General features: G+C 43.5%; 1 protein-coding gene across 1 annotated transcript in view; it reads right to left on the bottom strand.

Moving 5' to 3' along the window:
* The window catches only part of AATK (apoptosis associated tyrosine kinase), a 32,420-nt gene continuing 4,776 nt past the window's right edge, over positions 1 to 27,644 (bottom strand). The window contains exons 4-14 of the mRNA XM_032211858.1: positions 23,177 to 23,256; positions 21,938 to 22,056; positions 20,306 to 20,393; positions 19,337 to 19,470; positions 15,454 to 15,538; positions 14,286 to 14,407; positions 9,552 to 9,701; positions 5,275 to 8,215; positions 3,282 to 3,447; positions 1,566 to 1,799; positions 1 to 29 (exon numbers count right to left, since the gene is read on the bottom strand). Coding sequence (XP_032067749.1) covers positions 1 to 29; positions 1,566 to 1,799; positions 3,282 to 3,447; positions 5,275 to 8,215; positions 9,552 to 9,701; positions 14,286 to 14,407; positions 15,454 to 15,538; positions 19,337 to 19,470; positions 20,306 to 20,393; positions 21,938 to 22,056; positions 23,177 to 23,256 — 4,148 coding nt within the window. The remainder of the gene's footprint in view (positions 30 to 1,565; positions 1,800 to 3,281; positions 3,448 to 5,274; positions 8,216 to 9,551; positions 9,702 to 14,285; positions 14,408 to 15,453; positions 15,539 to 19,336; positions 19,471 to 20,305; positions 20,394 to 21,937; positions 22,057 to 23,176; positions 23,257 to 27,644) is intronic.

Genomic DNA, 27,644 nt, shown 5'->3' with positions numbered 1-27,644 from the left:
TCACTCTCTCTTGCCATTTTCACTGTTGCCTAGAAAAGGGAAGAAGCTGTTAGAAATTGCAACCACAGAACTAGAGGCCTCAGAGGCCCCTTTCTTAGCTTTCCCAACACATCTGGTCTCCTCCAGATGCCTCAGGACTCTTAAGTCACAGTTTGAATTCAGTTCATGACATATGGACAGAAGCTTAATAGTGTGTCTGTAAAAGGGATTCACAACTTTCCTTCTGGTCAGATATGTTTTAAGAACTGAGGTAAAGTTTGTCACGGGCAAGACAGCTACCTTCCAAGGATTTGCGCCAGCTTGGCTTCTATCTGAATTAGAAATGTTAGGGATTTTTTAAATTTGATTTTTATCCTGCCTTTATTATTTTACAGGTAACTCAAGACAGTTAACATACAGTACCTAATACTCTTTTCTCCTCCTATTTCTTCACAACCACCACCCTGTGTGGTGGGTTGGGCTGAGAAAGAGGGAATGGCCCACAGTCACTCAGCTGGCTTTCATGTTTAAGCTGGGGCTAGAACTCAGTTTCTTGATTTCTACGCCAGCACTTTAACCACAACACCAAACTTGTGGAAAGAGAAACATTGGAAGTACGGAAGAAGGATCCTAAACCTCTTACTGAATGAATGTCTCGGGATTATGAAAAGGTAAACCTCCATAAACATAAAGGTTCCCCTCGTACACATGTGCTAGTCATTCCCGACTCTAGAGGGCGGTGCTCATCTCCGTTTCAAAGCTGAAGAGCCAGCGCTGTCCGAAGACGTCTCCGTGGTCATGTGGCCGGAACGACTAAACCAAAGGTGCACGGAACGCTGTTACCTTCTTACCAAAGGTGGTTGCTATTTTTTCTACTTGCATTTTTACGTGCTTTCAAATTGCTAGGTTGGCAGAAGCTGGGACAAGTAACGGGAGCTCACTCTGTTATGCGGCACTAGGGATTGGAACCGCCGAACTGCAACCTTACTGATCAACAAGCTCAACGTCTTAGACACTGAGCCACTGTGTCCCTTATTACTCCATACTCCTGCTAAAAAAGACCATCATAAATCAAGTTCTCTTGAGTCCAGCTTGATTCCAGTTTGACTCATGGTGATTGTGTGATTATATTTAGCACAAATTGTTTTCTTAGCAATACTATGGAAAAGGTTTGCTAATCCCAATTTCTACATTGCTATTCCTTCTTTTAATATTTAATGCCACAAGTATTGCAATCATCTCTTAAAAGTTTGGGAAAACTGAAATAATTTCATATTAATGTGGCCTCAGTAAAATAAATCCTTAAAGTATGATTCAACCAACAATTGGAAGAGGCTCCTGCCTGGGGCAGGATTCAATGCAGTGGATAAAAGCAACCAGTTGGAACAGTTCTTTGTGTCCTGTCCAGAATTTCAATATTATCTTATATTTTCTGACTTTAATCATGAGACCTCCACAATCAGATCATATGAACTCCACAATGCTTGCCCCGATAACAAGAAACCTCTGGATATTTGGGGGGGCTTACCATTACTTAGGAAGGTCACTCTCTTCTGCAGTTTTTGAAATGTCAGAACGGACCTTACCTCCTACAGGCTCAACATCTGAATCAGTGACGTGTGTGATGGAGAACCGTGATACTGCAGCAGGTGACACTGTGAAGCGTGAAAACTGGATGGGCAGCACTTGCTTCTGAGCAGATACTAGTGTGGGTGACAGTCTGGGGAGACTGTCCTCCGGTGCCTCTGAGGTCAATGATGACAGGACAGGTGATTTCACAGGTATGGAGGAAAAGTCATCATCCCATCCAAAGCCACCACCTGAAATGGGAAGGATAGGTATAGGAAAGACGAAGAGGCTACTCCCTTCACCCACTCTGTCACAAAGCTTCCCAAATTCCAACAGGGTTTCCTGGATCAAAGTTCGATATGACACTTTCCAGGTATGTTGGATTTTGGCCAGGCTTCCTAGAAGTGTAAACACAACCCATTTGGAGCAGGGGTGGGTTCCTGTACCGATTGGTACCAGTTCACTTTGTGTGCGCTTTGCAGATGGAATTTTTGGAAATGGGACCAATTGTCTGAATCTGCAGGATTCTTCTGAGTAAATACACATATGGAAGAAGCAGCAACAAACTCCATGTACAGGACATAAAGACAGTCCTTGACTTACGACCATAATGCAGCCTGCCTATCATAAGTAGTAAGTTGCGATGGTTGCAAAATAGGTTGGTGATGTAACTGACTCCATTTTATGACCTTTTTTTGCAGCACATAAGTGGCCCACGTGGTCATTAAGCAAACACTACTGTTGTTAAGGAAACCAATGCCTTGCTATGGTATGATTTTGCCCCAAACTAGAAGTGGCAGGTTTGGGCAAAATCATCATAAAATACAATCACATGATTGTGGGTGCTGCAAATGGCCGTAAATGTGGCCATGTTGCTAAGCGCCCCAAGTTCAGTCATGCAGGGGAAGTGACCCTCAGCCCTTTGAATCCATGTTGTAAGGGTAGATCCATTGTAACTTTGGTTATAAACCGAGGACTACCTGTTCAGTTTTGATGTGAAAACTCATTAGTTTAGTCAAAATAGGTACATGCATTCTGCTAATCCAAACAGATCAAATTCAGTTCTAATCTTAACTATCTATGGAAGATAAAGTAATTACCATATTTCTTGGGAGTATAAGAGGCACCTTTTTTCCTCAAAAAAAGACTGAAAATCTGGGTGCATCTTATACAGCATTTTTTGCCTCCTGAAACCCGCCCCTTCACCAAAATGGCCGTGCATAGCCTTTAGGAGCTTTGCAGAATGTTCCTGGGGGCTGGGAAGGGCAGAAATGGGTGAAAAATGGGCCGTTTTTTGCTCAATTTTGCCCCCCCCCCCAGGAACACGCTATAAGCCTCCAAGGGCTATGCATGTCCCTTTTTTTTTTGACAAAAAAACGAGCTGATTTTGTGAAAAACAGGCCATTTTTTGCTCGTTTGGGGGACCCCCCCACCTCCCAGGAGCATTCTACAAGGCTCCTAAAGCCTATTTATGCCCTTTTGGGGGGGAGGGGGAAAGGGCCTGTTTTTGCAAAAAATGGCCACTTTTGGGGAGGTTGCAGAGTGCAATTTTTTTTTTAATTTGCTTCTTCAAAACCTCAGTGTGTCTTATACTCCGGTGGGTCTTATACTCTGAAAAATATGGTAATCTTGCTAAGCAAAAAGGCAAAGTGAGCTGAGATCAAGAGACTCTAAACATAGTGATGAGGATGAAATGTGATCTCATAGGCCTCAAGTCCTCATTTAATCCATACTTTTATTCTCTTCAGAGGAGGAGCTCCCTTCTGAGGTGCTGTTGGGTGTATTTATCTCATCTGCTGAGCCTGAGGAACCTTTGTTCTCCACCTGCCCAGGTGGCGTTGGTGAAGCTTCTGTCACTCCTGGGAAAGGCTGCTCTGCAAGTTCCTTTGTGGGACTTTCCTACATGTAAAACATGCAAGGGATACAATTAGTTCACAACCTGAGGGAGGAAAACCTGTACACTGCTATTATCCAGGACACCATATGAAAATCCAAAAGTTACTTATTTAGTACCTTCAACATCTGCCACAAGCTGCAACCATAACAACCTCCTCCCTCTTTCATGGCTCATTTCTATATTAATTAAAAATGTGAGGTCTAGCTGGAACATGTAGTTTGTTTTAGTGTTCATCCGGACCAGTGGTGGGTTTCAAATTTTTTTAGAACCTCTTCTGTGGCTGTGGCCTGCTTTATGGGAGTGGCTTGCTGGCCATGTGACTGGGTGGGCATGGCCAACTTGTAAAATGTGGTGAAACTCACTTAACAACGCTCTTGCTTAGCAACCAAAATGTTGGCTCAGAAACTCTGGCATTTGAAGCATGCAAGTCTTAAAGCTGTCAGGTTACAAGAGTCTTGCACCCCTAACCCTTTAGGAAAAAAACACCCCAGGGGTGTTCAAACTTGACAGCTTTAAGACTTGTGGACTTCAACTCCCAGAATTCCTTCTCCAGTCATGTTGGCTCAGGAACTCTGGCATTGAAGTGTGCAAGTCTTAAAGCTGTCAAGTTACAAGACTCTTGCACCCCTAACCCTTTAGAAAAAAACCCCAGGGGTGTTCAAACTTGACAGCTTTAAGACTTGTGGACTTCAACTCCCAGAATTCCTCCTCTCGTTCTTCATCTTGATGATGTGCAGACGGGCGGGGGAGGGAGCTGGAACCGGTTCTAAATGGCACTGTAGATTTGTAGAGGTTAGAACTGGCAGGAACCCACCCCTGATCCGGACTGTGTAGAACTACTTAATCCAGGTTGCAAAATTCCAGAGTCTAGAGTTTTCTGTATCTCTACTATATGCTGCTATCTTTTACTCAGATTAATTAGGCTTCATCTGAGTACTAGACAGCATGATATTGCAGAGATACAGAAAACTCCATCGCAGCCGTTCTGCTAGCCCTATTTATAGTCCTGCCCTCCCAATCTTTGCTCATCTAGGAAGGTCTTAACCATGTTTGCATGGGTGATGAGATTTGTATTCCAATTCATCATAGGGAAGGGAAGTTAGAGGAGACTGGTTGGTATTGTTATGGCTAAGATTACGCAATATTACAATCCGAAGCCAGTAAATAATTGGTTGAAGTAGGTAGAATAATCAGATCTGCACTGCAAAGATCCAGTTGACCACAAAGAAATTTAGAAAAATCTGGATTTTGCAGTCCAGATATGGTAGCTGTGAAGTATAAAGAACCTAGTGTCTTCTAGGTGTTTTGGATACCCATTAACCCTCCCCAGCTTTGCGATGGCAGAAAAGTATAATCTAAAACCTCTAGGATGGGGGTGTCAAACTCAAGGCCTAGGGGCTGGATCCTGGCCCATGGGCCCACCCTGGAAACAACAAAGCACTGGCCCACCATGCCTCTGCCAGTGAAAACAGAGCTCAGGAGGGCCACACATGGCCTGCCTGGACTCTGCTTTAGGCTGCGACAGCCTCCAGCAGCCCTCTGCCCACAAAAATGGAGCTTGGGGAGGCCTCCTCAAGCTCTGTTTTTGCTGACAGAGGGCAGCCTTGATGAATGACATCAAGCTAGCCATACCCACACCCTCTGAGGTTAAACACAACTCTCATGCAGCCCTCAATGAAATCGAGTTTGACACCCCTGCTCTAGGAGGAATCAGGTTGCATATTTTGGCCTCGTGATATGACGATATTTAGCGCAGGATGCATTCTGTTCTCTGAGTCCTTTTCTAAGTTACTTTATGTTGCCTCTTCAACCCCTCCCCAACAAGTTACCTGGTCAAAGAGGTAGACAGTAACATCTTCGGTGAAGGAAACAGCTTTCTTCTTGCGCTCAAGGTCATCACAAAAGGTCTCCACCACTAGGCTGGGCATCTTAAGCAGACTGCGCAGGTTACGGGCACTGTGGCTCTCAGCCACTACAATGGGCACAGCAGGTGATTCCTCCTCACTTTCCTCACTCTGGTCCTGAATGTTGTAGCACCGCAGCTCCTCATCTGACTCATCACTGTCCTCAGTGTCGTCTTCTTCCTCTTCAATATCAGTGGAGCTACATGACAGCTGGGATGGCACTACTGACAGTTTGAGCGAGAGACCAAGGTTGCTCTGAAGTTCCTTGGGATGGCCATTTGCCTGTATTTCCTCAGGTTGTTCAGTGTTCTTTGTCACATTCTCCTGTCCTGAATCTTTTACCTCATTTTCTTCACCACGTACCCTGGGTTCCTCTAAATTGGCAACTACAGGAGACAAGATGAAAGATCTGGTGGTGGGAGTTGGTGCCTGGAATTGCACAACGATCCCATGATTCTTATCCTGAAATAAGTTTGAATCCAACTTATCAACAGTTGCTTCATTGATCAACAGTTCCTGTGACAAGTTAATATCTCTGTCTTTTCCCGTGTCCTGGTCCTCTGTTCCTGGAGAGATGCAACCCACACAGTCTTCATGTGGACAAATGGGTTCAGGACTGGCTGGCAGAGGCTCATCTGTCCTGCCAATTGGTTCAGAGGTTTCCTTCAGTTCTTCAGTGTGTGACTGGGAGACTTCCGGTTCATGTTCTTCAGAAGCATCGCTGTCCTCTTCTCCATCCTCCCGAGTGCCACCTTCAGTATCATAGTCAGAGAAATATGCGGAGTCACGGTAAGGGTTCTTCTCATTCAAGGCCTGCAGCTCAGCAGTAAAAGAATCAGAAAGACTCTGCTCTTTGACTTGATCATCCTTATCATCTTCAGATGTCCCTAGCTTATCAGAACCTTCAGATTCCCGTGACTCATAAGGTTCCCTGAGGACAAATTCAGGTGACTCATAGTTTTCTGTATCATAGCCACTATCCAGTGCCTTAGGCTGGCTTGAGGATATATAAGCTATGGGACTGAATGTGTCACAGGAGCTGGTGGTAGAGGGAATATCCAATGAATCCAGTGAATCTGGAGTCCCTACTTGCTTCTGTAAGGTTTTGAAAGTGGGGATTATATCTTGCTGCTCAAGGCAGTCAACTGGGAAGTCAATAAAAACTCCAGATGTAAGATCAGTGGAGTCCTCATCACTGGCCTCATCCAAGTCAGGGAAACTGGCACTGGAAACAGTCTTGTCTGGTGTCCTATCTTGTTCGCTACTGGTGTTCTTGCCACTTTCTATATTGATCTCCTGTGGCAACTTAGGTGAGCATCCAGTGGAGGTCTCTTCCATAGGGTCTTCTTCGATGTTTGACACCTCAGCTATTGATTCATCCAGCAGAGTTGGATCTATAGCCTCCATGCTGCTGGCAGCTTCTTCCTTGGAAGATAACAGTGATGGTGTTGATGACATACCCATCGAAACGTCTTCCCCCAATGATGGAGTGGTGGCTTGTGGGCTCTCCACTCTGCTGTCTGTCAAGGGATCTGCAGAGCTTTCCATGCCAGGCAATGTAGCAGCACTTTCAACTGAGACATTTTCCTCTGCAGGAAAATCGCTGTCTGGACATGGGGAGCCTATATGGGATGATGATGTCATGTGTTCCCCACCTAGCAGAGCTGCTCGCAGATCTTTGATCCCTAATGCTGGCTCATCCCGTGGCACTGTGCCCAGTGGCTGTGCCATTAGCCCCTGGAAAGTGATCATATGCCGGTAGCACCAGCTATCTTTGGCAAGGGGTTCACATGATGGCAGTAGGTGATCGTTATCATTTTTGACCGAGGCGTTGGGTGTCCAAGGCTTGCCTGAAGAGGGAGATTCGGAGTTTTCATTTCTTTCACTCCTAGGACTATCACTCAAGCGCTCCTCCTCTGCCACTTCCAGAATGACTGAGTCCGATAGACCCTCCTTACAGGTGTAATTCACTGATGGGGACACACCAAGTGGATCAGCAAAAATGTTTTTCTGCAAAGCTAGACCAGGCCACTCAGAATCACTGGGATCCTTGAGCAGATATTCCTCAGCGCTGTCCTTCAGGGAGTCCTCGTAGTATGGGGCCTCTTTACTGTCTTGTTCTCCATAGGAGTAATAGTCAGAGGGTTCCCAGTGGCTTTCAGGGTGTGCTGGTTGACCCAGGAGGGGTTCCATGGTGAGTGAGATGGTGGGACTATTGCTGGATTCGTAGGGGTCCTCCTTGGTTTGCCAGCATGAAGAACGGCTAAACTCAGGGCTGTAGGAACACACAGTATAGTCCAGGTCATTTCCACTGCCTTCAGATGCCACCTCTTCAATGCGAATATAGTACTCACTGTTCAGAGAGGGGCTATGGGCACTCAGCACAGGGACCACCCCCGGTGTGTGCAAACCAGGGCACCCCTGTATTTTACATTCATAGCAAGAGGGGGACACTCCCAGGCTGAGGTGCCCACCCCCACTGCTGCTGCTTGCCGCGTAGTAGAGCTCATGATAACGTGCAGCCCCACCAGGGCTCATGGCTGAGGCTGGGAGATGCTCAGCTTTCCCTTGGTCCCACTTGTATTCAAAGTTGAGGCCATGGCTTGTCTCCATCACAGTGAGAACATCGTCGCCATCGTTGGAGAAATGCTCCAGAAGAGGGAAGGAGGAAAGCTCCAAACCCATGTGGTTAGAGCCAGAGCCTGAACCACCGGTGCCTCCAGGTTTCATGGAATTCCAGCGCCTCTCAAATTCCTCCTCTGCTTCAGAAGCCCCCTTGGCACACAGGTAGGAGAGCAGTAGGTGCACCTCCTCTGCGGTGGGGCGCTGCTCTGGCTGAAGCCAGCAAAACTGCATCACCTCATACCTGTGAACAGCAAGAAGAAAGCAATGGTGAGCCCAAAGGTACCTTTGCTGCCAGGAAAGTGGCTATTCTGCACCCCACAAAGAGCTTATCCTCCCCCATAGGTGCATAATCTATTCCATAATGATTCTGTTTGTATGGGGTTAGTCCTCTCTTCTCAACATTATTATTCCATCTTCAAAAATACACTTTAAGAAAAGGCGACTGCTTCATGTAAAAAAAAAAAAGGAAAATGGCCTGGCTATGGGGGCAGGGAGATTTTAAAAAAAAGTATCCGAAGAAAACAAGCCTTTTTCTGATAGGATTTGCTTCCCAGCTCCAATCAACACCCTGGCCCCATCCATACTGCAAAAATCTTTATCAAAGGTTAAGATGGTGGTCCAGAGATGGCCTAGACAAAACATTATTCTGGGCTAGATACTATGCTTCTATAGAAGCAGCTTAGGACTATCTCAACCTTTTTAGCAGTTGGGTTGCCCTACTGGCTCATATTCAAGACATCTAGCTCCTTCTCATCGTATGCACTTCTGTACTCCTTAGGCAGGCAAAGGTAATGCTTGATTTACGACTGCAACTGAGCCCAGAATTACAATCGTCATTAAGGGGATCACCACATGACTGCCAACAATTTTACAGCCCTTTTTGCCATGATCCTAACAGTAAGAACAATTAATCAGTGGACCGGCTTGCCTTCTTCAGACGTAGTGGGTGCTCCATCACTTGAGGCTTTTAAAAAGAGACTGGATAGCCACTTGTCTGAAATGGTAGAGGGTTTCCTGCTTGAGCAGGGGGTTGGACTAGAAGATCTTCAAAGTCCCTTCCAATTCTGTTATTCTGATTTTTAAGCAAATACTGCAGTATTAAGTGAACACCATGGTCATTAACGGAGTCTGTTTTCCCCAATGGGCTTTTTTTTTGCCAGACCCTGGAAGTAGACACTGGAAACCAACCCCAAACATACAAAAATCACAGTCACATGACTATGACATAAATCCCAGCCCGTTGCCCAGCTCACAAAATGCAATCACATGACCTTCAAAAGTGGGTTATATGTAGTTCTGAGTCAGTCCATTGTCACTTCAGTCACTAAGTGACCAGTTGTTAAGCAAGAGCTACCTTTATCTGTCAAACCATCTTTCATTCATGCACAAGAGTTAACACATTAACCATCAAACATGATATTTGCTTATTCAAATACGATGAATGCCTACATGTTCGAGTAGGTTGAACGCCTACTCAAGAAGTTCTCCTTCCCTCCACCATCTTTGTCCCTATATTCCAATCACCCTTTTCTCTTCCTTGTCCTTAAAAAACCCTTTGTCCCCACCTAGTTACTCACCAGCGATCAGATAGCGAGAGCGGAAGTTGTGGTTTGGAAAGTTTAAGCTGTTGTTCTTTGATAGCATAAGTGAGGACTTGCCGATCGGAATAATGGCAGTAGGGCTGGCCACCCAGCTCAAACAGCTCCCAGATAGTCACACCCAAAGACCTGCCAAGAGAGGGAAAATTGGGTAAAAAATCACTATAGCCAGAATGTAAGATTGATACACAAAACCACATAGAACGGTCTCTCAGTTACTGAAATATTCAGGTGCTTCCAGATGAGAAGACAATATACCATGTTTTTCCCCCTATGGACAGAAGTCTTAGGAGCAAATGGAAAGGGCATATGTCAAGGGAGGGAAGCTGGAGTTTCCAGAAAACTCTGTGACAGAGTCCAGATCAAGACTGTTGCCTTAAAGAAACATTTTACCTACAACAGTGATGGGTAAACTTTTTGTTGTTGTGCGCCAAAAGTGCATGTGTGTGTGTGTCCCATAATGCAATGTGTGTGCAACATTCCCCCCGTACACTCATCCCTCCTGCGCATGTGCATGTGACCCTCCCACGCACCTCCTGCCCCCCGCACGACCCCCCCGCCCATCCCATTTTCGGCCTAGCAGGCCTCCCTGAAGCCTCCTGGGACCAAAAGTGGGCAGGGGGGCTCTGCAACCCCCCCATGGCCTGTTTTGGGCCTAGCAAGCCTCCGTGAAGCCTGCTGGGACCAAAAACGGCCAGCAGGAAGGTATGCCACACATACACACCTTGCACTCCCCAGGGTGACACCCCCCCCCTCGGTCATGCGCCCTGCCCCCCATGCATGGGCAGCAGAGACCCAAAAATCAGCTGGCTGGCAAGAGGCCCACGCATGCACAGTGGAGCTGAGCTGGGCCGACGGCTCTCATGCCCGCAGAGGGGGCTCTGTGTGCCACCAGTGGCATGCGTAAGGTGACCAGACGTCCCAATTTCAGGGGGACAGTCACGCTTTATAACAATTTGTCCCATGTCCCGGGCCGTTTTAAAAAAGTCCCGATTTTCTGGCTTCATGTTGAAAGCCCAGTGGATTTGCTTAAGAAATCCTAACCGGGGCAAGAGAAAAAGCACTCTGTCTAACTACCTCTCTCTCTGTCTCAGTACTTTCATTGAAGATATTAAAACGTTAAAGCAACAAAACGGACCTCCCCCGCCCCTTTTACTCACTTTTATAAGAAAAAATGACCCATTACCATAGAGCTGCAGGAAATACTTGGCTAGAGAGGGAAGCGATTGTTACTTTCTGGATTTTCCAGAGGGGAGGGGCACAGAGGTTGGAGGTCGGCTCGTGTGGGGAAAAAATGGTGGCTCCTCATTTTTCTTTGAAAAATATTTCCCTGGGACTATTTAACCATTTTAATTTGCTCAGTTCTTTGTATTAACATCTACATCATTCTCGATTGACCTAGATTGGATTGGATTGTTCCTGCCTACTGGTAGGTGAGCTGGGTTTTTTTCTTTTATTTTTTAATGTATTTTAAAATAATATTTTATTTATTGTGCATAGGATTTATTAAAATAGTTTTATTCTGTGTGGATTTAAGTTAAGAACTCCCTGTTCTTAAGCTTTCCTCAATTAATCTCTGAGTAGATTCCCACCAACTTCAAGATCCCAAGGCCACATCTTGGAAGCTACACCTTTGCTTAGTTTATAGATGATGCCTTTCCTTAAATATGAAAATAAATACATTTATTGTTCAAATGTGTACATCTCAATAGAAATGACTCTCAGGGGTGACAACAATCCACTAAAATAATAATATAAAACAGTAATTACAAAAACAGGAGCAACTGTTATGAAAATTATTATTAAAAATAAAGAATAAAAATGGAGTTATTAAGTATATTAATTGCAGCAACTACAATACAATACCTCAGTCCTTCTTTTCATTAAACTAGACATACCCAATTCCAAGGAATTAAAAGACGCTTGATCCTGGGGAGGAAAGCTATGGCAAATCTAAACAGCATCCTAAAAAGCAGAGACATCACCCTGCCAACACAAGGGCGTCTAGTCAAGGCTGTGGTTTTCCCATTTGCAATGGATGGCTGTGAAGGTTGGACCAGAAGGAAGGCTGAGTACCAAAGAATGGAGGCCTTTGAACTCTGGTACTGGAGGAGACTCCTGCATTGAGTCCCTTGGACTGCAAGGCTACCCAACTGTCAGTCCTAGAGCAGATCAACCCTGACTGCTCTTTAGAAGGCAGGATCATGAAGAGGAAACTCAAAGACTTTGGCCACCTAATGAGAAGGAAGGACTCCCTGGAGAAGAGCCTCATGCTGGGAATGATGGAGGGCAAAAGAAGAAGAAGGGGATGGCAGAAAAGGAGGTGACTGGAGGGAGTCACTGAAGCAGTTGGCGTGAGCTTCAATGGACTGGATGGTAGAGGACAGGAAGGCCTGGAGGAACGTGGTCCATGGGGTCGCGATGAGTCGGACACGACTTTGCAACTAAAAACAACAACCCAGTTCCAGCAACCTTTCTTTATATGTTTTAGCCTCCTATTTTTCCTAATCATCTTTGTCGCTCTTCTCTGCACTGAGCCTCAACATCTGATCACCAGGGGCTTGAGAGTTTATTGGGTTTTGTAATGGAATTTTACTTCAGTAAATTGCCCAGAGTCATCATGAGTGAGTTGGGCGGCCATATCAATTTTCTTAATAAATAAATAAAAAACTTAAAAGCAGCAATGAATCAAGGAGAGGAGTAACCTAGAACTAAGGAGAAACTTCCTAACAGTGAGGACAACCAGGGGAACAGCTTGCCACCAGAGGTTGTAGGTGCTCCATCACTAAGGTGACCAGATTTTCAGTAAAGAGGGACACCTTTGACTGGGGGTGGGGGCTTGATTAAAAATTTTATAGGGATCAACAAAAATTTTCATACAACGCAAAAATAGTATTGTAATATTTTTTTTATTTCAACATAACTACAATTTACAAATATAAATTGTAACTGTTGCCAAACATCAAAATTTTGATCACGTGACCATGAGGATGCTGCAATGGTCGCTAAGTGTGAAAATGGTCGCTAAGTGTGAAAAATGGTCATCAGTCACTTTTTTCAATGCCATTGTAACTTTGGTAACTAAGCCCATTATACCACCTTTCTTGCCACAGTTCTTAAGTGAATAACTGCAGCTGGTATTTTGTATTTTGGATAGAATCTTTTTTAAAATAGTCTAAGACAATTTAAAAAAAGATTCTATCCAAAATAAATTGAAGTGAAACCATTTTTAAAAATTCTATGCACAATACTTTGAAATATATTGTGCATAGAATTTTTAAAAATAGTTTTACTTCAATTTATTCTGTGTGGATTCTTTTTTTAAATTGTCTTAGACTATTTTAAAAAAGATTCTATCTAAAATACAAAATACCAGCTGCAGTTATTCACTTAAGAACTGTGGCAAGAAAGGTGGTATAGTGACCAAAGTTACAATGGCATTGAAAAAAGTGACTGATGACCATTTTTCACACTTAGTGACCATTTTCACACTTAGCGACCGTTGCAGCATCCTCATGGTCACGTGATCAAAATTTTGATGTTTGGCAACAGTTACAATTTATATTTGTAAATTGTAGTTATGTTGAAATAAAAAAATATTACAATACTATTTTTGCGTTGTATGAAAATTTTTGTTGCTCCCTATAAAAATTTTAATCAAGCCCCCACCCCCAGTCAAAGGTGTCCCTCTTTACCAATCTGAAAATCTGGTCACCTTAGGCATGCGTGCTATAGGTTCGCCATCATGGATCTAGAAGCATCCTTTGTAATTCACCATGGAAAGAGGGGGAAAAAAATAGGCATGAAAAACAGAAATGAAACCAATTTATAGGAAACATTCCAGGAACGTGAAGCGACTCCAGTGATACACATGAACACACTGCCTGCTCAGTAGTCCTATCAGTAACTTCTAGCTACAATAACCAAGATCCTAAGTCTTGCAAAAACTGTTAAATCAATTACATACTTCAAAGACTGTCACTTAAAACACTGTCCTACTTTGTTAATCAGCAGGAAAATGCACTGGGGAAGGGGGAGGGGAAATTCTCTTTTATATAACTCGGCTCTAAACAATAAAAAAGCACCACAATTTGGAATTTAGCACATAAATAAACCGACAATCAGTAAAGTTTAAATACAATTAATAATTTGTTCAGTAAGATTCAAGATTCAATGCTTCGATACAATGCAAGATTCAATGCTTCAATAAAATTACTTTCACTACAGCAGTTGCATTTTCAACATTATTTATTATTATTTATTTAATTTGTATCCCACTTTTGTTATTTTTACAAATAACTCATCAGGGTGGCAAACATATCCAACACACTTTATTCCTCCTATTTTCCCCACAACAACAACCAACCCCTGTGAAGTGGGTTGGGCTGAGAGAGAGTGATTAGGCCAAAGTAACTCAACTGGCTTTCATGGCTAAGGTGGGATTAGAACTCATGGCCTCCCACTTTCTAGCCTGATGCCTGAACCATTAGACCAGGGATCTCCAAACTTGGCAACTTTAAGACTTGAGGACTTCAACTCCCAGAATTCTCCAGCCAGCATAGAGTTGAAGTCCACAAGTTTTAAAGTTGCCAAGTTTGAAGACCTCTGCACTAGACCAACCTGGCTCTCTAACTCTGTTTGTCTAAAAGCTTTGTACCAGTACTCTCTTTCCAGGCCAAGTGGATTTCATGCACCAACCCAGATTTTTCTCACCAGATGTTGCTAGTCTTAGTCTGGTCGACGATCAGCAGGTTGCCATGGACTTCGTCAATCAATTCAGGGGCTACCCAGCGTAATGGAACCCATAGTTGGTCAGTGGTCACAAAGTAGTCATCCTGAGAGGCATGCAGGGCCAAAGGGAGAGCACATCAATCAAACCAGCAACAACAACACCTGCCCCCTTCATTCCTGGTCCTAAGTCGGAGCTGCCAAACCCTTTTGCCCAAAAAAAATAGGGTTGGCACTACTGAACATCTCCACCCATTGCTTCTGGCCCTTTCACCTCTCCAACTCAGTCATCCAGCCCTCGTTTATTAATTTTTATTTTATTTGAAATACTAGCCCGCCTTGCAGAATACAGATTTTTCCCAAAGCATCTTATGGAATAAACGAACAAATCTATAAAATTTAAATAAAAGTTATGAGATTAAAGCAAACCCCATCACCACCACCACCCAAAAGAAACCTCCCCTAAAAACATGAGTTAAGGGAAGATCATAGAAAGTCTTTCAAAGGGTAGCGATGGGGGTTCCTGAACTTCATTTGTCAGGATCATTCAAGAGATATGTGTCTATAGGTCCAGAAAGGTCTTTTCTCTTGCAGCTGCCAATATGATTGCTCCCAAGAGTGAGGGCAATAAGAAAAGTCTTCTTTGCAGTCTTAAAGTATGAGCAAGTGGGTGCAGGTGCTTCATTAAGTTAGAGGGCTTAGATTTTAAGGGTGTTTTTTTTTTAATATTACAAAGAGCACATTAAATGCAGCTTGGAAATGCACTGAGAGATTCACCTCATTTCCAACAATGCTGGCCCAGCCATCTTCTGCATCAGCTTAAATGTTTGAACCACCTTTAAAGGCAGACATATAAATATAAAATATTTATATATGAATGAGAAAAACGTATTCACCGTGTATATATGCATAAGACCCTGTGCATGAATGTGCATTAGCTTCCCTTGGTATATTGTGTCTTGTATTTGTCTCTTACCCATTTCCCCCTCCTTCCTGGGGATCTTCTCTCAACCCCTCCCTGAAAGAGAGCTGCTTTCATTGTCAGCCTTTCAGGTCCTCTCTAAATCCTGCCAATAGCAAGTGCTCTCACTCCCTGTCTGTCCCCCCCCCCTGCTCCACCCCCCACCAGCTCCCTGCCCCCAAACACACTTACTTTGTATTTGCAGTGAGAAAGGCCATAGTCACCAATTTTAACAGTAAGGTCAGCTGTGAGTAAGCAGTTCCGCAAGGCCAAGTCACTAGACAAAAGAAATATCCAACAGAGTTTATCCATGAAGCATCAAAGGGCCATTATGATGCAGATTAGATTAGCAGCAGAACTCCTAAACCAGGAGTGGCAACTGTTGTGCAGGGCAGAATTGCTACTCAGTCTTTATTGCTTAGCTTATCAAAGGCAACAAGGAATATCTCTGATTAGCTCTGGAAATATGTCAAGAAAGGAATCCTCAGAAAGAAGCAAAGTTGGAAAGCCAAGCCACAACAATACAACAACATACCAACTGGGATAGGTTCTGCTTTCTCTCAGCCTCTCAGCTTGATTTTCTAGCAAGACCCTCCTACCATAAAACCATGTGTTTAAGGGCACACCCTTTTGATTGACAGATGGAAGCCACTGATCCCCTGTAGGGTTTTCTAGGCCAGACCTGAGCATGGTCTACCAACTTTAAGAATGACACAGAAAACAGGTATCCATAATAACGAGAGGAACCCACTTCCTGCTCTACTAATGAGTCTGCACTCTGCAAGATTTAACAAAACCGTGCCACATCAAATCTCCGTTTCTCATTCTAGTTGTTTTAAAAGAAAACCACTGCATGTTTATCCACAAACCCTGAATGCAGGTAGTCCTCCACTTACAAACACCACTGAGTCTAAAATTTATGTTGCTAAATGAGACATTTGCTAAGTGAGTTTTGCCCCATTTTATGACCTTTTCCCACAATTGTTAAGTGAATCACTGCAGTTGTTAAGTTAGTAACATGATTGTTAAGTGATTCTGGTTTCCCCATTGATTTTGCTTGTCAGAAGGTTGCAAAACGGGAATCATAAGAACCAGGGACACTACAACCGTCATAAATATGAGTCAGTTGCCAAGCATCTAAATTTTGATCATGTGACCATGGCAATGCTTCAATGGTTGTAAGTGTGAAAAACAGTCATAGGTCCCTTTTTTCTGTGCTGTTGTAACTTCAAATGTCCCTGAATGAACTGTTGTAAGTCGAGGACTACCCGTACTGTTCTTTAACATAGGTAGGGGATTCTCAGAGCAGAGATGCTCCCCTGGGTAAGCACATTGACTCTAATTTTTATAAGCTGAATCACAAAAAGCAGTTGCCCATCTTGATTCTGCTTGGACCCTTACTCTGTCCTCTAGCTATTTCCTTCAGGAAAAAATGTCTCCACGAAACATGTGGTAAATGGCCATGTCACAGAGGGCTTTTTTGAAAAAAAACCCTCACCAAAATAAAAGGCAATTTCAGCCTTTCCTTCCCACTGCTGGCACCTAATTTTCTATCAGTGACCATGATGGTAGTTATAGCTATTCTTCCAACTGCATGAAAACATGCTATGATATGTGGTATCAATCACATTTGCTCAACATCTATTTTTGCATCTTTGCTATTTCAGAAGAACTGCTGAGCTCAACAATCACAATAGCTGCCTTCTTTTTTTATTTTAGGAGAGATTTTAATACAGCACAAATGGGTCTGTTTCTCTATGTGACATTTCAAACTTCACTCAATCAATTTTTTATATCCCCTCTGAAATATAATGCCAGTTTTTATAGCTATGTTAACTATGAAGAGAGAAAGGAGAGAAAGGGGGAGGGAGGAGAGAGAGGGAGAGAAAGAAAGTAAGAGAAAGAGAAGCGTGTCAAAGCAGCAAATGGCTTATCTTCTAGGCACTATTCCCTTCCAGAGGCATCTACAGCATCCCTGTCTTCTGTCCATAAAAGATGGTCCAGGAGATGGCAAAGCACCCCCTCTTCAACAAAATCACTGATGCTGGAGTCTCTGAGTGCCACTCACTCAGCACCAGGATATTGTTGACGGGGAGGAACGGGTGATAAGAAGAGAGCAGGAACAGCAGAGGTAATCCAAGCTTGTCGGGTTTCTTGCTGGAAGCCAAATGCTGCAACCCATCTTCCCAGACAAGACCACAGGAAGGGGAAACGCTGGTTGGAAAGTCAATGTTACGAAGAGCATGCCCTGTGTATCCCTGGCTAAACACATACAAACTTCAGTTACCACAATACACTATTTCCCCCAAAATAAGCCCTCCCCGGATAATAAGCCCAATTGGGCTTTTGAGTGCATGCGCTAAAATAAGCCCTCCCTGGAAAATAAGTCCTCCCCAAAAATGTTGGAACACAGCAGCAGCCACGAGGTAACCATACTTGCTGCCTCCTGCACCTCAAAAATAATAAGACCTCCCTGAAAATAAGGCCAAACGCTTATTTCGGAGGTCAAAGAAAATAAGACCCTGTCTTATTTTCAGGGAAACACGGTACATATGGGCTCAAATTTCTCCTTTGGGGCATAACTCCTCCCAAGAACCTTGGTTTCTTATTCCCAGCCCCTTGCCAGTTCTTTTTAAGGCAAAGGCTGCATTCAAATAATCAACATGCGTTCAAGAAAAGAAGATGGAACCATAAAGAAAAAGAGAGTAGGGGCAGAATAAAAAAAGATAGGGGACACATTAATATTTAATACGTATGGTAAACGAGTAAGTGTAAGAAATACTCAGGGACTGCCTGTAGCCAGCCAGATAATTGTAAAAAAAAAAATAATCCAGAAGGGGGCATGAAAGCCTTAGCAGCAGAACAGAATACCGTACTCTCATATGTATTTTTACTATCTTTGTCAAATTTTTAAAAGCCCTCATGGGCAATTTTTGGTGCCAGAATTCTGCAATTTTTAAATGGGCACATTTATAGGCATGAAGAAATGCATTTAAAAGCATGAGAATGCTGCAATTGGAAGATAAATTCCAACATATTTCTGAAGATAAATGCAATACTTTTCTCGATATCTTATGTTTGTCGGCTTCTATTTTTTAATCCCAATCGTTTTAGAGAGCCTGCTTTCCAAATTTCAGCAGGAGATGCCATCATTTAATAGGGAATGAGGCGGGGCATGACACACAGCCCATGAATTGCCAATCCATGCTTTTGAAAATTTGTTTTTGGGAAAAGACATGCCCTTGGATTATCCCCACTTCCACTCCTAGTCACCAGGCCTCAGATAATATCATACGAAATATCATCGTCATCATCAAGGCAGTGGTGATACGGAAGGGTCCCTAATTCAACGGCAGAAGATGAAGCAGATGAAGTCCTGGAATCTCCATGTAAGACTAGAAAAGATTCCTCTCTCAAATCCTGGGAAAAGATTAGGCCTTAACCCTAAAGTAGTACGGGTAGTCCTCGACTTACAACAGCTCGTTTAGTCACCGTTCAAAGTTACAACGGCACTGAAAAAACTGACCTATGACCGTTTTTCACACTTACAAATGTTGCAGCATCCCCCTGGTCACATGATCCAAATTAAAACGCTTGGCAACTGGTTCATATTTATGACGGTGGCAGTGTCCCGAGCTCACATGATTTACCTTTTGCGACCTTCTGATAAGCAAAACCAAAGGAGAAGCCAGATCCACTTAACAACCATGTTACTAACTTAACTGCATTGATTCACTTAACAGCGGTGGCAAAAAAAGGTTGTAAAATCGGCCAAAACTCACTAAACAAATGCCTTGCTTCAGAATATAAATTTTGGGCTCAATTGTGGTCGTAAGTCGAGGACTACCTGTATGTTTAAAGATCTATGGGTGTATGGATAGCTACTGCTATCCATACATGAGAGCTTTGAAAACAGGAGAGCTTTGAAAACAGCATTTGCTGCTCCTTCCTTATTTGCTAAGTTCTCCAGCTATCCATCTTCACTCTGCTAATTCTGGAAGAGAACTGTTTTCCATTCTCTTTTTATGCCCTTAACTTGATAAGCGTGGCAAGCAAACAAATCTTCTCAACTTACCTATGGACATAGTTGTTGCGGTGAAGATGCATCAAGCCACAGGATACCTCGCAGGCCATGCGTTGCAGTGTCAAAGGATCAGGTGCCAGAGCCTCTGCAGCATGGCAGCTTCGTAGGTAGCCCTTCAGGTCACCCTGTTGGGGTGGCAGACAGTAGCATTACCCACAGCCGTAACTGCTTAAAGATCTCTTTGTGAAGGGTGAGTGGTTGAAGAAGAATAAGGTGGGAGTGGGTGGGTGGGTGGGGAAGCATTTCTGCAATGGGGTCAAAAAATGAGACCGTGATCTCAAGACAGAAGAGTGTTCAAGAATTCCTAGCCATATTGGAATTCTGTGTATCTGGGGAGACAGAAGAGAGCCTCTTATTTCAATTACATAGGTAAAAGAGGGGCATCTCTCCAAAGCAGCTCATTATAGAGAGAATGAAAAGGTACACTTCTGTAAGCTAGTAACATACCTGCTGAAGCATTGGTTTCAGATGACCCCAGCAAGAGTCAGGAGACAAGACAACTCAACAAGGTGAAGGTAAAGGTTCCCCTTGTACATATGTGCTAGTCATTCCTGACTCTAGGGGGCGGTGCTCATCTCCGTTTCAAAGCTGAAGAGCCAGCGCTGTCCGAAGACGTCTCCGTAATCATATGGCCAGCATGACTAAACACCGAAGGCACACGGAACGCTGTTACCTTCCCACCAAAGGTGGTCCCTATTTTTCTACTTCTATTTTTACGTGTTTTTGAACTGTTAGGTTGGCAGAAGCTGGGACAAATAATGGGAGCTCACGCCGTTACGCGGCGCTAGGGATTCGAACCGATGAACTTTCTGATTGACAAGCTCAGTCTCTTAGCCACTGAGACACAACTCAACAAAAGGAACAGCTCTTTAACCCAACCACACTTTTGTCCTTTTCCTGTCCCAAAGTTGAGGGGGAAGAAGGAAAATTGTATTTTCTCCCTCTATTTAATAGACTTACCAATGGGCAAAATTCCATAACCAGCAGATAGGGCGTCACCTCTGCACACTGAGCCAAGCACTGCAGGAGATTGGTATGCTGGAGTGCCCTGGGCAGAAAGGTAAAAGGTGCAAATGAGACTGGAAGGAAACAAGCAAGTGGCAGAGTCTAGAGCCAAACGAGAGAGGGCTTAGGAAACTTTGCAGACCTGGCAGGGGATTTGGGTCATGATGGGTTGAGGTGCATCAGCATTCTAAAGTGAGATAAATCAAAGGGCTAAAGCAGTGAGAGAACAGCTAAAGATCAAGCAGGGACAGGGAGATCATAGCTAAGAAGCAGTACACTAGGCTTACAGGTGACACCCCAACTCAGCTAGTTGAGAAAGGATTTTCTTTGAAGGTGCTTCTTTTCTGTTTTCAAGCAACTTTCACACCAGTTTATATAAGGACACGGAAAGGTTCCTATGATGCAACCACAAACTGGCACTGAATAAATGGGTCCCAAGCAGTGCCAGCTACCTCATAAACAATAAGGACTGTTTGTTCACGAGTCAGTAAAGTAATTCATTGCTTCCCCAGCACTGTCCCTCCCCTTCTGTGCATCTTGGTCAGATTCTCTAGATACAACAACAGATTTATTTGCTACTCCAGGATTCATAGTGGGAGAGCAGGTGTAATACTGAATATGCTATATTGACATTTCAGAAGCTAAAAACAATACCAGCCCTACTTAGCCCTTAGGTAGTATCTAGGAAGCACCTGCAGGTTTGACTAGGAAGCAGAAAAAAACCACCCTGAAAAAAGACAACAGCAAACTACATTTTGTAAAACTGCCATTAAAAACACTCTGGATGTATAATAATCAAGAATTCAAGGATACCTTTATTTCCAATCTTATCCCTAGCTTTCCTTTGAGGATTACAAGCATGTAGATCCTCTCATAACTTCTCAATATCATTTCTTTGAGGGAGGGACACCATAAAAGATGCACATTTTCAATGTCCTCAACCGTGCAAGATTTTAATAATCTTAACTGAAATTTCATAATATATTGGGTAAGAAGGCTGAAATTTGCCAGTTCTCAAAGAAATACAAAAAACTTATATTTGGGTCATTTAATGTTTTAAACTTAACATTTTCATTTTATATAAGAAGAGTATGAGTTTCTACATTCAGGAAGCTCTGAACTTCAGCAATCTCTCTTTTACTCCTTTGTCAGTGTCAGATCAAATTACAGTCTTAAAGCTGCTTCTTGATACTGATGCTTTGATCTAGAGCAGTGTTTCTCAACCTTGGCAACTTGAAGATGTCTGGACTTCAACTCCCAGAATTCCCAGCGAATGCTGGCTGGGGAATTCTGGGAGTTGAAGTCCAGACATCTTCAAGTTGCCAAGGTTGAGAAACACTGATCTAGAGTTATTTTCATCACCCATCTCTTATGATCCAGCCCTGTTCTGTCAACATGGGAAGGCTGATAGTGTCTATTCACATAAGCCTTGTGTTCCCATATATCGTACACAGATCATGGCTGGAACTGGAATAGCCCCAAATAAAAGAACACTTCTAGCAGTGCAGCTCCTCAGAAATCTTGTCAGAATGCTGAGGAAATCTAGACAGCCCATAGCCTGCTATGGAAAGGCGTAAGAGAACCTACCTGTAAGGTTGTGCCTCTTCCAAGAACTGCATTTGATCCTGCACGCTGGCACTGGCCTTAAGCTCCTTCACCACCACCTGAGTACTGCTCAACCCTGCGTTTACCTCACCGAGGAACACCTAAAATAAAAAAAAGGAAGAGAGAGAGAGAGAGAGGCACCATGGTTTGGAATCTTGCACTTCTGATTTAGGACGATAATGACTTTATGAGCTAGGGAGAGCCACGATAGTTGTCATATAAAATTGTGTTAATGGATCAATATCCTCTTAAGTAGCCCCCAGAGATCCATCACGAAATTTACTGCAACTTGATAATCCAGCAAGAATAAGGAATTTGCTAACCCTTCTCTCCCTTAGTTTTTCACGTATGGACATTCTTAAACAATACTGGGAAACTTTCATGCATTAGAGCCATTAGTCATCCATGGTACCAAGCCAACGTTTTGATCAGTAGTTTTCCAATGTGTGACGACTAATGTTCCACTAGCAATCACAACCCAAGGTTTCTGCAAAAGCACAAGTTCACTCAGTAACTACGGTGATTCAGGACAGACTATGTAGTATGAATTATCTTTATAAGTTGACCTTAGGTTTTTATGTTCCACACAGCAATTTAATTCATGTATTTATTTTGTAATATTTATTCCACTGGTTTCTATGTCCAACCCACCACCACCCTGCCCACAAATTCTTGTTTACCATGCTCTTAGGCTCCGGGGTCTTAAAACAACTTTGCTATCAGTTCTTCAGCTGGCTTTCTCTGGCAATTTAATGGAAAACCAGGTGAACTTTCTATGACACCCAGAAATAAATACAGGAAAAATCAGTGATGCTGCGTGGGACCAATGGGAAGTGCCAGATGTAATCTAGTAGCTACAGAGTTATCCTTACTTTTGAACCTCTGCCTCTCCTCTTTTGGCAATTTCCCCTCATTGAGTTGAATAATAACACCCTTTTGTTCTTTCCACTCAATTGCTCACTTTTATGTACTGGGAGCTAATGCAGAATTGACATTTCGATTTTTTTAATTCTGTAAGTTAATATATATTGTTCCACAGTCTCACTTATCTGCTGCCAAAAGCACTACTCAAAGGGGCAGCACCTATGCCTAACACTAAAATCTATTCTATTCTTTCAACTTACTTAATTCACTCCCTGTGGCCTTGGCTCTTTCTCTGTGTCCTCTCTTCCTCCCCATCCTTCCCGTGTTAATTGAAGATTGGGGATCCACCCAGCTTACCTTGCCAAACCATCCATGGCCAATTTCTTTGAGGTATAGCAGGCTGTGGCGTCCCAGGTCAGTGGATTTGAGCAACTGCACTGTGAAGGAACACATAGAGCAATCTGAATTTCTGCACCCTCTCTCTGATAAGTCGGTTGCTGTGCCAGCTTGACCCCATGCTGTCTCATTCTAGTTTTCTGCAGAAGAAGAGGCCTGGGACAACAGCTGCATGCAGGTGCAGATACAGGAAAATCCTCAGAGAAAAGTGGAGAGATCAAGTTCTGGAACCAGGTTCGTGGCGATTCTTTGCTACATTGGCAGAGTCAAGCTGGGGCCGAAGAATTTTTCCCAAGCACAGGAAGAAACAAGGAGCTTTCTACTACAATCAGATGTCTGCCTTAGCTTCCAGGCATTAGAAAGCATCTGTTCAAGATCTACCCAAGCGGGCTCTCCCATGTCCCAAATGCAGCAATGCCACCCTTCATTCCCTCAGTGCCAGACACCACCGTTCCCATCGCACTGAGAAGCAAAGGCTTTATTGTTGTCGTTCCCCCACCCCCCGGCAGTGGTGGCTAGAGCTAAACATTGGATCCATTCTTTATGGGGTCCGTTTGGATCACACAATGCTCTACTGGGCTACAGAGTGTGTGGGCAGAGCAGAGCGGAGCCATCGCATGGCTAAGGGGCTCGTCCCTCTCCCTCCTACCCAGTGGGATAAGTCTCGGATTCCTCAGTTGTTTCACATGTGAAGGAATGCGGGGTCCGTGGGATCTGGGATCAAAAAGCCCTTTGTCTCCCATGTAGTGGTGGGGAGAGAAAACCTTCAGGCAGGACAAGCAGCAGCCTCTGCTGAGGTGAAAAGATCAAGGGCAAATGCCCTATCGGGAAGCCTGTCCCATTACTTCTTGTTTTGCCTGCTCCCCAGCTAGCTAATGGAGGCAGTTGACTGCACAGGCACCTGTTCTCCAGGTATATGCAACACAGGGAAGGTGCCCTACCAATTCTTGTGTCCCCTAAATCAGAATGCCTTGCCACTCTGAGCCCACAAGATGGCATTGGCAACTCACACTACAGCATACGTATGCGCGAAACCAGAATAATCCGGAAGATACTAGTTAAGGGGGGAAGAGAGAGAGAGGAGAAAATTTGGAATATCGCCACAAATATGCTGTGCAGTAATAGGTTATTAAAACCTATTGAAGAAAGGGCTGCCATTACTAGCTCTCCTCTTCTGTTTATACCTGGCACTAAAATGACTAAAGCAAGATTTGGGCTCTCTTGCTTTAGGGCAATCCACAAGATTTTGAGGTAAAATGTGAGGAAGGAGCGACCTTCACCCCATAGCTATTCAATAGAAATAGGCAACCTAGGCAGCAAATACATCCTGTGAGAAGATGTGAGAAGATATGTGACAAAGCGTGACTATAACCTAGGGAGGAAAGGGACTCGAGAACCAAGCCATTAGGTGCTCTGAACAAATGGAGAAAAGGGGAAAAAATATGCTAGAGAAAAATCCTTCTCTCCTCAACTGCTTCCAATGGCAACAAAGCACTGACCTCATAGGGCAGAGGTGGGCCTACAGGAACCGAATTCCATGATTAAAAGAGGATTTGATCCACCTCAACATATTCTCTCTCAAGCAGCTGCAAGTGGGTTGTGTGGGAATCCAGCCAAGCTCATGTATTCCCTTGACAAAGGTGGGTTGGAAGATATGAAGCCTGGAGATTTGCAGTATACAAAAAAAGATGTCTGAGGCCAAAAGGATAGAAGACATCTAAGCAGTCATCTGCAGAACAGGATCTTGGGAGAATAAACCAAGAATGTTGGATACATACCATTATGAGCCTAATGTAGTCTTGTTTTAGCTCATGGCAGGCAATTCTTGTTACATTAGCTATAATTTTCTCTACCGAATTAAGAACTCTGAACAGAGATTGGGGGTGTATATAAAACAGATCAAGCAATATTTCATGGTCAAAGCTTTCATTTTATACAGAATGTCTGATTTTTCTGGTGAAATGTTTTACGTCACTCAAAAGCTTCCATCTCACTATAGCAGCTATCGCCAACCTGGCCACACTCCAAATGTAATGGACTTCAGCTTTCAAGATTTTTGGCCATGGTCATGCAGGCTACAGGATTCTGAGAATTGAAATCCAGACATCTGGAGAGTTTTCTGACCAAAGAAGGCTTTCTTATTTCAGCCCCATAGCCTATAACAATGAAATATTAAAGTAAAAAGCAGAACATTGAAAAAATATATATCACGTTAATTCAAAACTGACAGACCCAACAGAATGAGTATGGTGGCATTAGGGGTATTTTGTAAAGAAAAGGCTTCTATTTAAAAAAAGGTTTTAAGCAGACACCTAAAGCACTAGGGTTTGTGAGATCAAAATCAAATCTGTGTTTTACAAGATAGAAAGATCACTACATTAAAAAAAAATACATTAAAAATGCTCAGAGAAAGGTCTTGGATGATGAATAGAGGATGTAAGAAAGAATGGCATTTTCTATTATTTCAAAGGGATGATATCCATTGCATATGATAGAATATAGTCCTTAATATTTTATGTGTATTAAAAGTATTAAGAATATTGAGCAAAAACTATCCTGATTATTTGTTAAAACTAACTCTAAAGATAGGTGGGGATATTCTTATTGTTTTTGGTTTTTTTTTTTTTTTGCTCTTTTCCATTCTCCTTAGCAACACAGGGAGTCAAGATTGATGGAGAAGTAGGGGGAGGGGGGAGGGGGGGAGAAGATGAAAGAAAGAAGAAGGAAGGAAGGAAGGAAGGAGAAGAAGGAGGAGAAGGAGAAGAAGAGGAGGAGGAGGAGGAGGAGGAGGAGGAGGAGGAAGAAGGCTTTGAACAAGCTTGTACTCTCTAAAAGCATCTGAGTTACATTCCCAGGATGTCCAGGCAATATCTGACACCTCTGTGACTTTAGTCCCCATACATATGGAGGATACAAAGTTTAGACATTCTGGGTCATTCTATACAGCACCAAAATGGCATATTTGTCTATTTATTTGTATGCAGCTCTTAATAGTTCAGAGGAACTAATACCCTAGTGCCATTACTATCATGTGTGTGTCCCCCTCCATCCCACTGTTTGATGCCATCTTTTTTTATGAAAGGATATGTACACATTAAGAATGTGCAGTAGGATGACTATGCAGAGTTTTGGTAGAAGAAGAAAAAGAGGAGTCCTATAACATTTTAAAGTCTAAGATTTTTATTGTAATAGAAATACTTGGTGAGGTGAACACTGCGGTACAAAAGCTTGTATCTTTAAAATGGTATTGCAAGTCCTAAAGTGCAAAAATGCTGCCCTCCCATTTTTAAAAAAATCAAATTGAATCCACATGCATAATGGGCTTTGAGAATAACTTTAAGGAAGAGAAGGAAGATGAACAGCCAAGACAACGATCAGATAAGAAAAATCTGAGCCCAGAGCAGGAATGGAATTAGAGAGAACATCTCAGACTGGACCCTCCCTTGTTCTCTTTAGGAGAAAAGCGGGTGGGAGGGGAGACACATTCAGAGTTGCAAGATTCTGTTACTGTATAATATTCATGACTCTGCCATTCATGTTTGGCCTATCTCTGTGATGGCAAACCTATGGCACGTGTGCCACAGGTGGCACATGGAGTCATTTCTGAGGGTACACGAGGCGTTGCCCTGGCAGCTCCAGCACGCATGTGCACACTGGCCAGCTGATTTTCAACCTTGATTTTCAGCCGTTTTTCGCCCTCTGGAGACTTCTCTGTTTGCAGTCTTCCGCTTTGCATGTTGAGCTGTTTTTTGTCCTTCGGAGGCTTTAGGGAAGCCTCCTGAAGCCTCCAGAGAGAGAGAAACGGCCCAACAGGCAAACCAGAAGTCCATTCCCAAACTTCCGGTTTGCGTATTGGGCCGTTTTTCGCTCTCCCCAGGCACCAGGAAAGCCATGCGTGTATGCGCAGGGCAGCAGAGGGGAGGGTTACGTGCGCATGATGCAGGGGCACATTAAATTATGGGGTTGGGCACACGAGCGCACACGATAGCATGCATGTGCTTTTGGCACCTGAGGCAAAAGAAGTTCACCATGACTGGCCTATCTCAAAGGGATGGCCCCATTACCTTTTGATAAAGCTGCTATTTGTATGTGCACTTTCTCTTCTTCAGGGTTATTCTCACAGATCAATTCAGCATAATAACAATAATTAAAGGGCTCCTTGTTTCTTTTCGGAAGCACAAAATCTAGGTGATCATTCCAAGGCTGTCAGCAAGAGAAGAATTCAAAGTTGTACTGTCTCCCTTTCCCAAACAGATGCCATCCAGGTTTCTCACTAAAATGGGAATCTCCTGAGTTGTGGGACTTGCCGAACACGCTGCTCATGAATTTAGGAACCCTGGGAATTATAGCCCTACACCTCTGGACAGCATAAATTTGTTGATGATTCTGTACACACAAAGCATGCATATCACTGCTGCAACTATCCAAA

The sequence above is a fragment of the Thamnophis elegans genome, chromosome 2, assembly GCF_009769535.1.
Source record: "Thamnophis elegans isolate rThaEle1 chromosome 2, rThaEle1.pri, whole genome shotgun sequence".
In the NCBI taxonomy this organism is placed as follows: Eukaryota; Metazoa; Chordata; class Lepidosauria; order Squamata; family Colubridae; genus Thamnophis; species Thamnophis elegans.
The sequence above is the reverse complement of the archived record's forward strand: the minus strand, read 5'-3'. Positions and strand labels throughout refer to the sequence as shown.